Source organism: Oncorhynchus gorbuscha, linkage group LG19 (genome assembly GCF_021184085.1).
Source record: "Oncorhynchus gorbuscha isolate QuinsamMale2020 ecotype Even-year linkage group LG19, OgorEven_v1.0, whole genome shotgun sequence".
NCBI lineage: Eukaryota > Metazoa > Chordata > Actinopteri > Salmoniformes > Salmonidae > Oncorhynchus > Oncorhynchus gorbuscha.
In genome coordinates, this window is record NC_060191.1 from 74,045,773 (window position 1) to 74,064,528 (window position 18,756).

At 45.8% G+C, this 18,756-nt stretch overlaps 1 protein-coding gene across 1 annotated transcript; it reads right to left on the minus strand.

Annotated features, from left to right (window-relative positions):
* Positions 1-3,445: 3,445 nt before the first annotated feature.
* Positions 3,446-18,390, minus strand: LOC124006109 (BTB/POZ domain-containing adapter for CUL3-mediated RhoA degradation protein 2-like). The gene is made up of 7 exons (XM_046315894.1): positions 17,783-18,390; positions 16,424-16,632; positions 15,263-15,451; positions 12,164-12,333; positions 5,606-5,742; positions 5,033-5,228; positions 3,446-4,938 (listed from the first exon to the last, which is right to left on the minus strand). Exons 2-7 carry the CDS (start codon positions 16,518-16,520, stop codon positions 4,690-4,692), a joined length of 1,038 nt encoding a protein of 345 aa, XP_046171850.1. The 5' UTR covers positions 16,521-16,632; positions 17,783-18,390; the 3' UTR covers positions 3,446-4,689.
* Positions 18,391-18,756: the final 366 nt, after the last annotated feature.

Consider the following 18,756-nt stretch of genomic DNA (forward strand, 5'->3'; position numbering starts at 1 on the left):
TGTTCAACTTGGAAACTTGTTCACCTTGGAAACTTGTTCACCTTGGAAACGTGTTCACCTTGGAAACGTGTTCACCTTGGAAACTTGTTCACCTTGGAAACTTGTTCACCTTGGAAACTTGTTCACCTTGGAAACTTGTTCACCTTGGAAACTTGTTCACCTTAGAAACTTGATACATCAGGAATAACACTATAGTATACACGGAGTGATAGAGACTGGTTTTTACATCAGTAATACTATAATATATGAGGAATGATAGCGACCGTTGTTGTGCAAGATTCAGAATTTGGTGGTAACATATGTAAGATGTTTTATATTCATCAAATGTGTGTAAGTTACTTCTCATCAGAATGGTATTTTTGTATAATACTGTGGCGAGGTTGCAGTTATCTGTTCTATGTCAAGACTAAGTTGCATGGGCCGCAGAGAGGGGAGAGGTCAAAGTGTCATCATGTGTAAACATATCTTTTGCTCCACAATGTCTGTGTGCCAGTCAGTGTGTCTCTGTGATCTTCTCCAGGATTGGTTGTATTTAGAATTGGTTGTATCTAAATGACAATTTGATATATGCCTGTTGATATGGAGGATTGGTTTATGGTTCTGGGGTTTGAGAAAGGAGACAAAGCTGAACAATGAGTTATGCCGATGCTGTCTTATCCTGTGTATCTTTGCTATAAAGGATCCCATTTTGCCGTTGTGGGGGGACTCTCAACTTTTCATTAGAGATACTGAACTGTTGAAAGTCAAAATGCTATAGAGCTCATATAATTAAAGATGGACTTTGATAACTAACTCTGACTTGTGTGTGGTTTGCTCCCATGATTTGGTAAATAGAAGAAATTTCCACGACAGCTGTTTTTTAAAATCACAAGTTAATGGTCATCTATAGGAGCCAGATGGCTGTGGAATGTGCAGGGTAGATGGGAGGAAGTCACGGGATTGCTATAGGGGATACGGTTGGAGATTTTTGGATTAGGCATTTTACGGGGTTGAGGTCAGGTCACATTAAGGGAGAAGGAACAGTTATTACCCCATCACTTCCTCTTCCTGTCATAAAATATGTAAGGGTTGGAGAGGAGTGCATCTAAATTAGAGTATAAAAATATAAATATATATATATGTGTGTATATATTTTTTTTTATACTCCAATTTAGATGCACTCCTTTCCAACCCTTACATATTTATATATACACACACACACACACACACACACACATTATACACTTCTCAACAAAATAAAGGGAACACTAAAATAACACATCCTAGATCTGAATGAATGAAATATTCTTATTAAATACTTTTTCTTTACATAGTTGAATGTGCTGACAACAAAATCACACAAACATTATCAATGGAAATCAAATTTATCAACCCATGAAGGTCTGGATTTGGAGTCACACTCAAAATTAAAGTGGAAAACCACACTACAGGCTGATCCAACTTTGATGTTAATGTCCTTAAAACAAGTAAAAAAGAGGCTCAGTAGTGTGTGTGGCCTCCACGTGCCTGTATGACCTCCCTACAACGCCTGGGCATGCTCCTGATGAGGTGGCGGATGGTCTCCTGAGGGATCTCCTCCCAGACCTGGACTAAAGCATCCGCCAACTCCTGGACAGTCTGTGGTGCAACGTGGCGTTGGTGGATGGAGCGAGACATGATGTCCCAGATGTGCTCAATTGGATTCAGGACTGGGGAACGGGCGGGCCAGTCCATAGCATCAATGCCTTCCTCTTGCAGGAACTGCTGACACACTCCAGCCACATGAGGTCTAGCATTGTCTTGCATTAGGAGGAACCCAGGGCCAACCGCACCAGCATATGGTCTCACAAGGGGTCTGAGGATCTCATCTCGGTACCTAATGGCAGTCAGGCTACCTCTGGCGAGCACATGGAGGGCTGTGCGGCCCCCCAAAGAAATGCCACCCCACACCATGACTGACCCACCGCCAAACTGGTCATGCTGGAGGATGTTGCAGGTAGCAGAACATTCTCCACGGCGTCTCTAGACTGTCACAGCTGTCACATGTGCTCAGTGTGAACCTGCTTTCATCTGTGAAGAGCACAGGGCGCCAGTGGCGAATTTGCCAATCTTGGTGTTCTCTGGCAAATGCCAAACGTCCTGCACGGTGTTGGGCTGTAAGCACAACCCCCACCTGTGGACGTCGGGCCCTCATGGAGTCTGTTTCTGACCGTTTGAGCAGACACATGCACATTTGTGGCCTGCTGGAGGTCATTTTGCAGGGCTCTGGCAGTGCTCCTCCTGCTCCTCCTTGCACAAAGGCGGAGGTAGCGGTCCTGCTGCTGGGTTGTTGCCCTCCTACGGCCTCCTCCACGTCTCCTGATGTACTGGTCTGTCTCCTGGTAGCGCCTCCATGCTCTGGACACTACGCTGACAGACACAGCAAACCTTCTTGCCACAGCTCGCATTGATGTGCCATTCTGGATGAGCTGCACTACCTGAGCCACTTGTGTGGGTTGTAGACTCAGTCTCATGCTACCAGTAGAGTGAAAGCACCGCCAGCATTCAAAAGTGACCAAAACATCAGCCAGGAAGCATAGGAACAGAGAAGTGGTCTGTGGTCACCACCTGCAGAACCACTCCTTTATTGGGGGTGTCTTGTTAATTGCCTATAAATTTCCACCTGTTGTCTATTCCATTTGCACAACGGCATGTCAAAGTTATTGTCAATCAGTGTTGCTTCCAAAGTGGACAGTTTGATTTCACAGAAGTGTGATTGACTTGGAGTTACATTGTGTTGAGATAGATAGACTGCTGAAAAAAAAAACAATCAGTGTGTGTGTGTATGCCTCTCTGTCCAGCCACCCCTGACACACACACACACACACACACACACACACACACACACACACACACACACACACACACACACACACACACACACACACACACACACACACACACACACACACACACACACACACACACACACACACACACACACACACACACACACACACACACACACACACACGTTGGTGTAAACATGTTTTGTCTGATGCAGCTGTGAAGAATAAATCCGGTTAAGCTTTCATAGCGTCGTAGAGTTGTATTTACTCCGAGAGTTAAGAGCCTAACACTGTTACACAAAGACGGCAATAACTGTTGTTGTATTATTATTATTCAAAACGTTTTTATTTTTCGAAAAACCAAGTGAAAAAAATAAAAAGGAATAAAGATTCAACTGCATTAAAAACACGAGAGGCTCTTAAAGAGTGTTAAGAGGAAATGTCTTGATTTAATACTTGATTGAAATTGTCAATAAGCACGATCTGCCATTCATTAACCTCGTCCACCAGGGGATACTGCACAAATGCAAAGTATCTGGGTAACGAGATGAAGGATTCATAGACGTCGCTGAATGTGTCCCTCGTGTTAATTTCATTGAAAGTCTTTGGCATGATTATATGTCAAAATGTGATATGAGAAAATCTGAAAAACTATAAATATACTCTCTAAAAAAAAAAAACTAAAAAACATTCACCGTCTTCCCTGTCTATTCACAGAAGGCAATAAGGCTATGATAGCTGATTTTGAATCTATAAACTTGTCACACAACGCCAAAAAATAAAAATGGTCTATAGCTGTATAATAAATGAATCCGTGTCTAACAGTCCGGTGGTGACCTATTAGTGTTCTGGAGACCTATCTGATATGTGATTGGCTGCTGAAGTGATGACAGTATAGGACTGTCTCAAAAATGGCACCCTATTCCCTATATAGATCCCCACAATACCCATAAAACCTAGCGGCCGAACAGGGAAATGGTTCCAATTGTATTTCCACCGGTTTATTTTTTGCTCATAGATTTTTTAGAAAGCGCTTAAAAATAAAAGGTTTGTGTTTCATGTAGAGACTTACCCTGGCGTGCCGTTATGATGAGGTACCGCTTTCTCTCGGACTAGGTGACTTATCAATATTGTCGCCTGTATTTACCCATACTTCTATACTCTGTAGTGCACTACATTTGGTAGTGCACTACATTTGGACCCTGGTCAAAAGTAGTGTACAATACAGGAAATAGAATGCAGCCTATATTAGCTGAATAAAAGACTAAAATATCCGAATAAAAGCTCACGTGGGGAAATATATATCTTATCGGTTCCATTCTAGACCCGAGGTATAACATGAAGATCGTCATTTTGATTGATTGAACACACAGATTTGATTGTGTTGTGAAGAAGAGAGTTCTATATACGTTTTTTAAAAAGGAGAAAGAGCGTAAGCATCTCAACGTTTAAAAAAAAATCATCAGTTGTCCATCGACAAGAAAAATCCGTCAGGCACCAGGGTGATGCAGCATGGCAGCCATTTTGTGCCCCAAGGCCATATTTGTGGTCACCAACAACAGTACCTCAACGGTGGGTGTAGTGAATGAGAGAAGAGCCAGCAGCGAGCCAGTTTCCTCTCCCTTGCACCCCTTTCCCTCTACATAATGCACTACTTTTGGCCAGTGCCATATGGGCATAGGATGGGGAATAGGGCACCAACACTCACTCTCACCAAGAACTGCAGTAGAAGCAATTGGTGGTGCTGATAAGAAGTTTTGACGAATCATCGGACTCCATTTTTATTTTGGAGGCTCTCCTTGAGATGTGACTGACCAGGAGACGGGGGAGTTGAGGATTCGAATGGTAGTACACTTCGTAGTGCGCCATTTGAAACGGATCCTTAGTGTCCCAGCGGCCGGTCGTCGTAGGTGCTGTACCTCTTGACGTGGGAGTGGCGCACGCGCTCCCTAAGGTCCACCCCCGAGTGGGCGGGGCCTTCCTCCTCCTCGCTGTGGGAACCACAGTGAGCGTGGCTGTGGGCGTGGCGACGGCGTGTGGCCTCCAATAAGGTGTCGTCGGGGACAGGAAGTGTCTCGTAGAGCAGAGCGTTCAGGGTCTCCTCGTAGATCCTGGCCTCCGGGAACTCCACCTGGAATAGACAGACGGACAGGGACAACATGAAGATTAGCTGCAGGGCAAAAAGTAGCATGTGTGTGTGTGTGTGTGTGTAACTCTGAACCAACCTTGGTCTGTTTTTTCTCTGTGGCGTAGACTATGGATGTGCAGCAGACCTCTGCCAGTTTGCGTCCCTGTCCGTAGAACGACCAGCAGCAGATCTCGTCGCCGATCACGTCCTTGATGAAGAGAACACGGCCATTGTAGCTCAGAGACAGCTTGTCAAACAGCTCAATGTTCTTCAACAGGTTGTCGTCTGAATTACTGTGGAGGAAATTACAACCCACGAATTACTGTGGAGGAAATTACAACCCACAAATTACTGTGGATGAATTACAACCCACGAATTACTGTGGATGAATTACAACCCACAAATTACTGTGGATGAATTACAACCCACGAATTACTGTGGATGAATTACAACCCACAAATTACTGTGGATGAATTACAACCCACAAATTACTGTGGAGGAATTTACAACCCACGAGTCAAGAAGTACAGTAAGTATTGAACACAGTACATGAATATTTTAGATGCCCTCACTAAGCACTTACCAGCAGTCATGAAATATGATTGACTCTCCAAACAATAGAACAAGAATAGGGCTGCCATTTTGTAAGGCACTTGACTTGTAGTAGTACCTCGTATAGGAGTACTTGTTGTTGCTTCGGTTGTACAGCAGCTTCACCACAGGCTTGGTGCAGGCCTGAATCAGTCTCACCTCCTCCTTGGCAGAGGTGATCACAGTGATTACACACAGAGACTGCTCTTTCTGGTCCTGTTACAGTACATAGAAGACACCACAGGCAGCCTGTTACAGTACATAGACACCACCACAGGCAGCCTGTTACAGTACATAGAAGACCACCACAGGCAGCCTGTTACAGTACATAGAAGACCACCACAGGCAGCCTGTTACAGTACATAGACACCACCACAGGCAGCCTGTTACAGTACATAGACACCACCACAGGCAGCCTGTTACAGTACATAGAAGACACCACCACAGGCAGCCTGTTACAGTACATAGAAGACACCACCACAGGCAGCCTGTTACAGTACATAGAAGACACCACCACAGGCAGCCCGTTACAGTACATAGAAGACACCACCACAGGCTGCCCGTTACAGTACATAGAAGACACCACCACAGGCAGCCCGTTACAGTACATAGAAGACACCACCACAGGCAGCCCGTTACAGTACATAGAAGACACCACAGGCAGCCCGTTACAGTACATAGAAGACACCACAGGCAGCCTGTTACAGTACATAGACACCACCACAGGCAGCCTGTTACAGTACATAGACACCACCACAGGCAGCCTGTTACAGTACATAGAAGACCACCACAGGCAGCCTGTTACAGTACAAAAGACACCACAGGCAGCCCGTTACAGTACAAAAGACACCACAGGCAGCCTGTTACAGTACATAGAAGACACCACAGGCAGCCTGTTACAGTACATAGAAGACACCACAGGCAGCCTGTTACAGTACATAGAAGACACCACAGGCAGCCTGTTACAGTACATAGAAGACACCACAGGCAGCCTGTTACAGTACATAGAAGACACCACAGGCAGCCTGTTACAGTACATAGAAGACACCACAGGCAGCCTGTTACAGTACATAGAAGACACCACAGGCAGCCTGTTACAGTACAAAAGACACCACAGGCAGCCTGTTACAGTACAAAAGACACCACAGGCAGCCTGTTACAGTACATAGAAGACACCACAGGCAGCCCGTTACAGTACATAGAAGACACCACAGGCAGCCTGTTACAGTACATAGACACCACCACAGGCAGCCTGTTACAGTACATAGACACCACCACAGGCAGCCTGTTACAGTACATAGACACCACCACAGGCAGCCTGTTACAGTACATAGAAGACACCACCACAGGCAGCCTGTTACAGTACATAGAAGACACCACCACAGGCAGCCTGTTACAGTACATAGAAGACACCACCACAGGCAGCCTGTTACAGTACATAGAAGACACCACCACAGGCAGCCTGTTACAGTACATAGAAGACACCACCACAGGCAGCCTGTTACAGTACATATAAGACACCACCACAGGCAGCCTGTTACAGCACATATAAGACACCACCACAGGCAGCCTGTTACAGCACATAGAAAACACCACAGGCAGCCTGTTACAGTACATAGAAGACACCACCACAGGCAGCCTGTTACAGTACATAGAAGACCACCACAAGCAGCCTGTTACAGTACATAGCAAGAAAAAGGGCCAGAAGCAGTCTAAACAATGCCTGGTTCCATTCTCACTGGCTCTATGCTGCTGAACAATACAAAAGACTGTGTGTCAGGACATATACTATGGCTCGGGTCACTGCCATTTCAACAACTCGGTGAGGTCACAAGGCGCGGTAAGGTCAAAGTTCCTTTATGGATTGAAGCATGCTCACAGAATTGGAATGGACCGGAACTTAACCTCTTATATGAAGCTGTTGAGGGTTAAGCGTTGTTGTAACTAGGGTTGGGCTGTATCCAGACTTCCATACGATCCCGGGATATATGACATTACCGGTAGCGGACATGTAACGGGTGTGAAACGGCTAACTTAGTTAGCGGTGGTGCTGGTGTAACGGGTGTGAAACGGCTAGCTTAGTTAGCGGTGGTGCTGGTGTAACGGGTGTGAAACGGCTAGCTTAGTTAGCGGTGGTGCTGGTGTAACGGGTGTGAAACGGCTAGCTTAGTTAGCGGTGGTGCTGGTGTAACGGATGTGAAACGGCTAGCTTAGTTAGCGGTGGTGCTGGTGTAACGGATGTGAAACGGCTAGCTTAGTTAGCGGTGGTGCTGGTGTAACGGGTGTGAAACGGCTAGCTTAGTTAGCGGTGGTGCTGGTGTAACGGGTGTGAAACGGCTAGCTTAGTTAGCGGTGGTGCTGGTGTAACGGGTGTGAAACGGCTAGCTTAGTTAGCGGTGGTGCTGGTGTAACGGGTGTGAAACGGCTAGCTTAGTTAGCGGTGGTGCTGGTGTAACGGGTGTGAAACGGCTAGCTTAGTTAGCGGTGGTGCTGGTGTAACGGGTGTGAAACGGCTAGCTTAGTTAGCGGTGGTGCTGGTGTAACGGGTGTGAAACGGCTAGCTTAGTTAGCGGTGGTGCTGGTGTAACGGGTGTGAAACGGCTAGCTTAGTTAGCGGTGGTGCTGGTGTAACGGTGTGAAACGGCTAGCTTAGTTAGCGGTGGTGCTGGTGTAACGGGTGTGAAACGGCTAGCTTAGTTAGCGGTGGTGCTGGTGTAACGGGTGTGAAACGGCTAGCTTAGTTAGCGGTGGTGCTGGTGTAACGGATGTGAAACGGCTAGCTTAGTTAGCGGTGGTGCTGGTGTAACGGATGTGAAACGGCTAGCTTAGTTAGCGGTGGTGCTGGTGTAACGGATGTGAAACGGCTAGCTTAGTTAGCGGTGGTGCTGGTGTAACGGGTGTGAAACGGCTAGCTTAGTTAGCGGTGGTGCTGGTGTAACGGGTGTGAAACGGCTAGCTTAGTTAGCGGTGGTGCTGGTGTAACGGGTGTGAAACGGCTAGCTTAGTTAGCGGTGGTGCTGGTGTAACGGGTGTGAAACGGCTAGCTTAGTTAGCGGTGGTGCTGGTGTAACGGGTGTGAAACGGCTAGCTTAGTTAGCAGTGGTGCTGGTGTAACGGGTGTGAAACGGCTAGCTTAGTTAGCGGTGGTGCTGGTGTAACGGGTGTGAAACGGCTAGCTTAGTTAGCGGTGGTGCTGGTGTAACGGATGTGAAACGGCTAGCTTAGTTAGCGGTGGTGCTGGTGTAACGGTGTAACGGATGTGAAACGGCTAGCTTAGTTAGCGGTGCGCGCTAAATAGCGTTTTAATTGGTGACGTCACTTGCTCCGAGACCTTGAAGTAGTAGTTCCCCTTGCTCTGCAAGGGCTGCGGCTTTTGTGGAGCGATGGGTAACGATGCTTCGAGGGGTGACTGTTGTTGATGTGTGCAGAGGGTCCCTGGTTCGCGCCCGGGTATGGGCGAGGGGACGGTCTAAAGTTATACTGTTACACTCACAAGGGGGGCACATTGTTTTTTTTTTTTTTTTTTTTAATACAAAAAAATAGCCTCTTGTAGGATCTTAAATCCAGGAGAGGATTGTGGGCTGCAAGCTAACGTTAGCCAATTAGCTAACATTAGCTAAACCCAGCTGGAGAGAATTTAGCACGTCTTAGAAAGTTAACTTAATAGTAAGATAAGATATATGGCTGACAAACAGTAGAAGAGTAACTTTATCACCTCACAAAGCTCCCAAAGATTAATATAATTAAGATAAACTGTCATTTCCAATGGGAACAAATGAGTCATAGTGGGCAGAACAAGCAAGGAGATAGGCAGAGCCAAGCACGAGTTAGCAAGATTGTATTTGGCACATTCTAGCATACATTTGAATATTTCCGTTAGGGAACGCCTACTCTGAAGTGCGCATTAACTCAATTCGCCTTTCCTTTTATAAAACAACGCAATTTTAAAAATCTTTTGCAAAGACTAAAGTCTACAAAACTTTGTACATTGTGGTCATAACAGATTTTATTTTTGGGAACAGAAAATTCCATTGAGATCAAATATTTAATTGATGAGAAAATTTGCAGAATGTTGGTCAAAATTTATCCACGCTAACTGTATGCACACAAGCGCATTGAACATTTTGTAAGATTTCTGACCTAAACTAATACAAGTATAACAATGGAGGCTGCTGAGGGGAGGACTGTTCATAATAATGGCTGGAACGGAGCGAACGGAATGGATACCAATCCACTGATTCCACTCCAGCCATTACCACAAGCCCATCCTCCACAATTAAGGTGCCACCAACCTCCTGTGAAGTACACAACTATCTCAAAAATCCTACTCACAGTTTGCTGCACCCCCAAAACGTATATCAGCCAGCAAGGCTCTTGGTCCAAGAAGGGATTCTCTACTGTTACCAAGCGAATGGTTGATTTGGAAGATGCTAACCCCCTTAAGGTAACTAGATACTTAATTAACAAACCAAATGCAGAGCATTTAGCACATTTTAGACAGTTAACTTAGTTATAAGATATCGAGCTGGTAAACATTGAGTTGTGAATGCCATAGTGTTCGTTTCATCACCCGGAGCATGCTGCATGACGATGAGAGGCCTTGTGAGTCCCTCTCCATCGTGTGTAAGTTTAAAAATGTGACGCAATTTTCTTTATCGTCTAACGTTTTGAACAAGTTGACTGCAGGTATTTACTTAAGCAGTTAAAAAAATGTTTTTTTAAAATATATATATATATAAAATAATAATTAAGAAATAGTTTAAAATGGTATTGAAAAACCATCCTGTGGACTTTTCTAATTGCCCAGTATATGGTATAACATTCCAAGCGTAGTTGAAAATTGTATTTACTAAACTACCACAAGTGTAGAGCATTTTACATCAATCGTTGTAAAAATGTAAAGCATCTGAGGTTGAGCAAATCTCTATCATTTCAACCTTAACCCTAACCCCCATTAGAACCTTGGCTAATCCAAATACTGAATGCCAGGCATTCCAATGACATCACAATGACACAGTGTGCATCCTAAACGGAACCCTTTTACCAATATAGTGCACTAGCATCCCTGGTCAAAAGTAATGCACTGCATAGGGAATAGGGTGCCATTTGAGACACATACACATGATACCCACTGTCACTAGGGTTGTGACGGTCATGGAATTTTGGAGGACTGATTGGCCAGCCAAATGACAGTGGTCCCCATAATAACAGTTCGAACAGCATTTTTTTTTTTTCAATAAAAAAAAATATATATTTTCTTTAGATGTACATTGTCTCCTCTCCTCTGCTCCCAACTATGTATGCTGCCATAGAAATAGAATGAATAGAACAGGCATCCCCATTCAAGTCAATGGTGACGTAATGGTGGCCTTTTGTTCTTAACTGACTTGCCTAGTCGAATAAAAAAGGTTAATATGGAGTTGACTGCTATAACAGCCTCCACTCTTCTGGGAAGGCTTTCCACTAGATGTTGGAACATTGCTGCGGTGACTTGCTTGCATTCAGCCACAAGAGCATTAATGAGGTTAGGCGCTGATGTTGGAAGATTAAGCCTGGCTCGCAGTTGACGTTCCAATTCATCCCAATGGTGTTCGATGGGGTTGAGGTCAGAGCTCTGTGCAGGCCAGTCAAGTACTTCCACACCGATCTCAAACAATCTATTTCTGTATGGGCCTCACTTTGTGCACGGGGACATTGTCATGCTGAAACAGGAAAGGGCCTTTCCCAAACTGTTGCCACAAAGTTGGAAGCACAGAATCATCTAGAATATCCTTGTATGCTGTAGCGTTAAGATTTCCCTTCACTAGAACTAAGAGGCCTAGCCTGAACCATGAAAAACAGCCCCACACCATTATTCCTCCTCCACCAAACTTTACAGTTGGTTCCAGGCGACTAAAGTTGGTTACAGTTGGTTGCCTAGGCAACTAAAGACCTGCTTACTTGAGTCAGCAAGGAACAAAAAAAACGTTTAATACCATTGTTAAGAGTCCACGTTACGGCCGAAACAGACTCAACTAGACTCCAGTCTTCAGTCAGCTGTTCATTCCACAAAACATTTTTTTTATTTTTTATGGTCATTTTTATTTTCACTACAGTCTTCATCCATAACCAACAGTTATATGGTAATTGTGTTAGCCCTAACTGCCACTTATAGTAAACATAACAGTACTGTTGTCCTTCAGCCACTAACAGAGTAGACAAACTGGTTAAAGCAATTATCGCAACACGAGGAAGCAACGTGTGGAGCGAATGTCACGTTCCAAGTCGACGTGACCGAAACGTCAGCAAACAAACACACATTACAGCACCGTATGTTGCCTTCACGCACAGATTTAGAATCTAGCAAAGCTGCAGGTTGGAAGACACAGCCTGCACCCCAAGCACCCTTTTTTTTTTTTAACCTTTATTTAACCAGGCAAGTCAGTTAAGAACATATTCTTATTTTCAATGACGGCCTGGGAACAGTGGGTTAACTGCCTGTTCAGGGGCAGAACGACAGATTTGTCCCTTGTCAGCTCGGGGGTTTGAACTCGCAACCTTCCGGTTACTAGTCCAACGCTCTAACCACTAGGCTACGCTGCCCTAATTTTTGTTCATAGTCCTACGGGCCATTTGTGGCACACTCTGTGTCACTGACCTGCAGGCCTCCCTGGCACAGCTCCACCAGACCCTGGATCAGGTAATACTTGGCCTCAGCCAGCAGCTCCAGAACCCCCTGTCTGCCAGGGGGCAAGGTGACCACTTCCTCCCGCAGGTACGTCAGGATGGAGGCAAAGTGCTTCCCACAGCGATCTATCAGGATCCAGCCTGGACGAGAAGAGGCAAGTGAAAGGAAAACAGTAAATTCCAGTCAGATTTTTTTAGATTAGCGTATTTCCGCGTATCTTTTTTGATGATGTGCCATAGGACCTGTACATTTAAAGCGTTTTTCTAATCATTGCTGATTTTAATTTAAATTTTACTAGGCAAGTCAGTTAAGAACAAATTCTTATTTTCAATGACGGCCTAGGAACAGTGGGGTTAACTGCCTTGTTCAGGGGCAGAACGACAGATTTGTACCTTTGTCAGCTCGGGGATTCGAACTTGCAACCTTTCGGTTACTAGTCCAACGCTCTAACCACTAGGCTACCCTGCCGCCTCTACACTCTAACCACTAGGCTACCCTGCCGCCTCTACACTCTAACCACTAGGCTACCCTGCCGCCTCTACACTCTAACCACTAGGCTACCCTGCCGCCTCTACACTCTAACCACTAGGCTACCCTGCCGCCTCTACACTCTAACCACTAGGCTACCCTGCCGCCTCTACACTCTAACCACTAGGCTACCCTGCCGCCTCTACACTCTAACCACTAGGCTACCCTGCCGCCTCTACACTCTAACCACTAGGCTACCCTGCCGCCCTACACTCTAACCACTAGGCTACCCTGCCGCCTCACACTCTAACCACTAGGCTACCCTGCCGCCTCTACACTCTAACCACTAGGCTACCCTGCCGCCCTACACTCTAACCACTAGGCTACCCTGCCGCCTCTACACTCTAACCACTAGGCTACCCTGCCGCCTCACACTCTAACCACTAGGCTACCCTGCCGCCTCTACACTCTAACCACTAGGCTACCCTGCCGCCTCTACACTCTAACCACTAGGCTACCCTGCCGCCTCTACACTCTAACCACTAGGCTACCCTGCCGCCTCTACACTCTAACCACTAGGCTACCCTGCCGCCTCTACACTCTAACCACTAGGCTACCTGCCTCCTCTACACTCTAACCACTAGGCTACCTGCCTCCTCTACACTCTAACCACTAGGCTACCTGCAGCCTCTACACTCTAACCACTAGGCTACCCTACCACCTCTACACTCTAACCACTAGGCTACCTGCCTCCTGTAACCACTAGGCTACCTGCAGCCTCTACACTCTAACCACTAGGCTACCCTGCCGCCTCTACACTCTAACCACTAGGCTACCTGCCACCTCTACACTCTAACCACTAGGCTACCTGCCACCTCTACACTCTAACCACTAGGCTACCTGCCACCTCTACACTCTAACCACTAGGCTACCTGCCCCCTCTACACTCTAACCACTAGGCTACCTGCCTCCTGTAACCACTAGGCTACCTGCAGCCTCTACACTCTAACCACTAGGCTACCCTGCCACCTCTACACTCTAACCACTAGGCTACCTGCCACCTCTACACTCTAACCACTAGGCTACCTGCCACCTCTACACTCTAACCACTAGGCTACCTGCCACCTCTACACTCTAACCACTAGGCTACCTGCCACCTCTACACTCTAACCACTAGGCTACCTGCCACCTCTACACTCTAACCACTAGGCTACCTGCCACCTCTACACTCTAACCACTAGGCTACCCTGCCGCCTCTACAGTCTAACCACTAGGCTACCCTGCCGCCTCTACACTCTAACCACTAGGCTACCCTGCCGCCTCTACAGTCTAACCACTAGGCTACCCTGCCGCCTCTACACTCTAACCACTAGGCTACCCTGCCGCCTCTACACTCTAACCACTAGGCTACCCTGCCGCCTCTACACTCTAACCACTAGGCTACCTGCCACCTCTACACTCTAACCACTAGGCTACCTGCCACCTCTACACTCTAACCACTAGGCTACCTGCCACCTCTACACTCTAACCACTAGGCTACCTGCCACCTCTACACTCTAACCACTAGGCTACCTGCCACCTCTACACTCTAACCACTAGGCTACCCTACCACCTCTACACTCTAACCACTAGGCTACCCTACCACCTCTACACTCTAACCACTAGGCTACCCTGCCGCCTCTACACTCTAACCACTAGGCTACCTGCCACCTCTACACTCTAACCACTAGGCTACCCTACCACCTCTACACTCTAACCACTAGGCTACCTGCCACCTCTACACTCTAACCACTAGGCTACCTGCCACCTCTACACTCTAACCACTAGGCTACCTGCCACCTCTACACTCTAACCACTAGGCTACCTGCCACCTCTACACTCTAACCACTAGGCTACCCTACCACCTCTACACTCTAACCACTAGGCTACCCTGCCGCCTCTACAGTCTAACCACTAGGCTACCCTGCCGCCTCTACAGTCTAACCACTAGGCTACCCTGCCGCCTCTACACTCTAACCACTAGGCTACCCTGCCGCCTCTACACTCTAACCACTAGGCTACCCTGCCGCCTCTACACTCTAACCACTAGGCTACCTGCCACCTCTACACTCTAACCACTAGGCTACCTGCCACCTCTACACTCTAACCACTAGGCTACCTGCCACCTCTACACTCTAACCACTAGGCTACCTGCCACCTCTACACTCTAACCACTAGGCTACCCTACCACCTCTACACTCTAACCACTAGGCTACCCTACCACCTCTACACTCTAACCACTAGGCTACCCTGCCACCTCTACACTCTAACCACTAGGCTACCTGCCACCTCTACACTCTAACCACTAGGCTACCCTACCACCTCTACACTCTAACCACTAGGCTACCCTACCACCTCTACACTCTAACCACTAGGCTACCCTACCACCTCTACAGTCTAACCACTAGGCTACCCTGCTGTATGATATGTGTTGCTTTAGCCACCCGTTCCATTCTAAAGTCTGCATTTGACTAAGTAGAGTTTCCTCTATGTTTCTGATCCATGAGAATGACAGAGAACTCAGCTTTTTGTCAATAATTGTTAATTGACAGTCTCTCTCACCTTCTCGGTCAATGAAAACCTCCTTCTTGCCACTGAACATGTCCTTCAGCATGGAGTCCTGCCTAGTGAGCACCTGCAGCGTGGTGTAGAACAGGGTCCCCCCTACGTTTAGACGCACATACTTGTTACCCAGGCCCAACGCTGCTCTGTAGCTGCACGTCTTGGACTTGGGACACGCCATCTGTGAGGCTGGGGGGGTGGAAATAGGATGGAAATATCTCTTTGACATCACCATACAAGAATGTAAAAGATATCATACACATTGAAAAAAAAAACAGTCAGCCTGTACACTGTCTAGTCTACATAAAAACAGTCAGCCTGTATAGTCTACATAAAAACAGTCAGCCTGTATAGTCTACATAAAAACAGTCAGCCTGTATAGTCTACATAAAAACAGTCAGCCTGTATAGTCTACATAAAAACAGTCAGCCTGTATAGTCTACATAAAAACAGTCAGCCTGTATAGTCTACATAAAAACAGTCAGCCTGTATATTCTACATAAAAACAGTCAGCCTGTATAGTCTACATAAAAACAGTCAGCCTGTATAGTCTACATAAAAACAGTCAGCCTGTATAGTCTACATAAAAACAGTCAGCCTGTATAGTCTACATAAAAACAGTCAGCCTGTATAGTCTACATAAAAACAGTCAGCCTGTATAGTCTACATAAAAACAGTCAGCCTGTATAGTCTACATAAAAACAGTCAGCCTGTATAGTCTACATAAAAACAGTCAGCCTGTATAGTCTACATAAAAACAGTCAGCCTGTATAGTCTACATAAAAACAGTCAGCCTGTATAGTCTACATAAAAACAGTCAGCCTGTATAGTCTACATAAAAACAGTCAGCCTGTATAGTCTACATAAAAACAGTCAGCCTGTATAGTCTACATAAAAACAGTCAGCCTGTATAGTCTACATAAAAACAGTCAGCCTGTATAGTCTACATAAAAACAGTCAGCCTGTATAGTCTACATAAAAACAGTCAGCCTGTATAGTCTACATAAAAACAGTCAGCCTGTATAGTCTACATAAAAACAGTCAGCCTGTATAGTCTACATAAAAACAGTCAGCCTGTATAGTCTACATAAAAACAAGAGGATATTGGCACATTCATTCATAACTGACCACTGCTCTGATTGCCCACTGTTCCATGCATACCTTCATGGGAAGGTCTAATGGCTTGGGAGCCCGTGGAGATGGCCTGGGTGTGGAGGCATAGCCGGTGCAGGGGGAGCTGGCAGCTGTCCCCGGACATGTCCCTCTGAAGGTAGATGACCACCCTGCAGACGGAGGTCTTGATGTCCCCCGCCGTGGTGACAGCTACTGGGGGGGCCGCCACAGCCTCTCACTGGCCCTGCAGATCATACCTGGTGGAGGGGAGGCAATAGAAAAATCACTGCTTTATTTAGGCCTTGCCTTCAAAGCCCTGGCTTCTGCTGAGATGACAGACACTAACAAGGTGACAGTTGTTACCGTTGGTGACAGTTGTTACCATTGGTGACAGTTGTTACCATTGGTGACAGTTGTTACCATTGGTGACAGTTGTTACCGTTGGTGACAGTTGTTACCGTTGGTGACAGTTGAAATCTGAAACCTTGAATTTATAATGTCATTGACTGAAATTAGACCGGAGTTGCTCTGGTCGTCAACGCGGTCATACGTAAACACCAATAGCAGAGAACGTTGTGAAAACAATGGCTGGAGGAAACCACCCAATCAGCATCTTCCACTCCATTTCCATTTCCCCCTAACATGGAATGTGGCTGGGCCCACAATGCTGCGTGTGTGTGTGTATGTATGTATGTATGTATGTATGTATGTATGTATGTATGTATGTATGTATGTATGTATGTATGTATGTATGTATGTATGTATGTATATGTATGTATGTGTGTGTATGTGTGTGTGTGTGTATGTATGTATGCATGTGTGTGTGTGTGTGTCCATCTCCATACAATAAACAAACTGTGTTATTTGGGAGAAAGTCCCCGAAAAGGTTGCATACCAGGGATTAGACAATGGGTCTCTTGGGGAACACAAACCAGCACGGCAAGTTGTGTTGTGATATCAACCCGATTCCACATCGTATGATTACTACTATAAATATACAATGGCAATGTATTTTCATTACGGTCAGTCCTAATAAGTTAGTCACATGAGAGATGAGTGCAATAAGCATACAACGTCTGTACGTATGGAGATGAAGCTAACTATAACTTGGAACAGGCCATAAGGTTGAGTCATAAATTGTATTTTAAACGAACCTAAAGTTAACTGTGCTGGCTTGCTAACTAGCTAACTACTGACTAACTTACTGTTGTTAGCCAGCTATAATGTGTCTAATAAATAAATAAAAATATGTCTAAGCACAAATTCATGATTATTGAGACGAACTTAAATGACCTAATCCTTGACAGAGAGAGTAAAATGTGTTTCTTATGGACTTTCTCCGGGTAAAAGCTAGTTGAAGAAGACAAGCTAAAATGAGCTCAATAGTATATTTTCAGAGATACTCACCCACGCCGTCTTTCTCTTGGGGGTAATTATTTTTTTGCTGAATAGTTCAGTACATTAATAAGCTATGTAATGTAGCTACGCCAACTACAATTGTAAATATTCACAAAGCAACGACGTTAAATTACTATCCCCAACTACAGAAAAGTTGACTACTACAAATAATAATTCTTCTTCGATAAAGCGGTTGGTATCCGATAAATGTTGCATTAGCGCCACCTAGTAGACTGGAGTACAACTCCTTTATAATTAGCTTGAAATAAATTACCATACTATATATATACCCTACCATCTAACACTACACTCGCAAAAAATATTTTTTTAAATCAAAATAAAACCACCCTATTCCACTATTTAAATCTATGTAGTCCTCCCTCAGGCCAACAACCTGAAAGGATGGGACACGGCAACTTAACACACCCTGTAACTCTTCTGCTGTCAAGTCTCACACACCAAAATACAGCTGTGCAGCTGCTACCACAACCTCAATGTTCTGCAACTTACATTTCACCCCTGCAATACAGCAGATAACCACTTCTATAAATACTAAAAATTCAATCTCACGGAAGTATATATAACTTGTTGGCCTCTCCCTCTGTACTGGTACAGATCTGCTATTCCTCTCAGGAGCCCACCCCCTTGACCCATCTTCCTCTACTTTCTTCACTTCCTCAATATATGACAACTTCTGCACTACTCTAACCCTGGAAACCTCAACCACGCCTCTCTCGCACATGGCGTGTCTGATCCCCAGCTCCATGGGCACCCATGCAATTAACACATACAACTACGTTCCCCAATGCTACACATTCCTTTGTCTCATGCTCTTCTGCACAATCCTCACAGCTAGGAACCTCCCTCCTGCACAATTCTCACAGCTAGAAACCCCCCTCCTGTACACTTCTCACAGCTAGGAACCTCCCTCCTGTACACTTCTCACAGCTAGGAACCTCCCTCCTGCACACTTTTCACAGCTA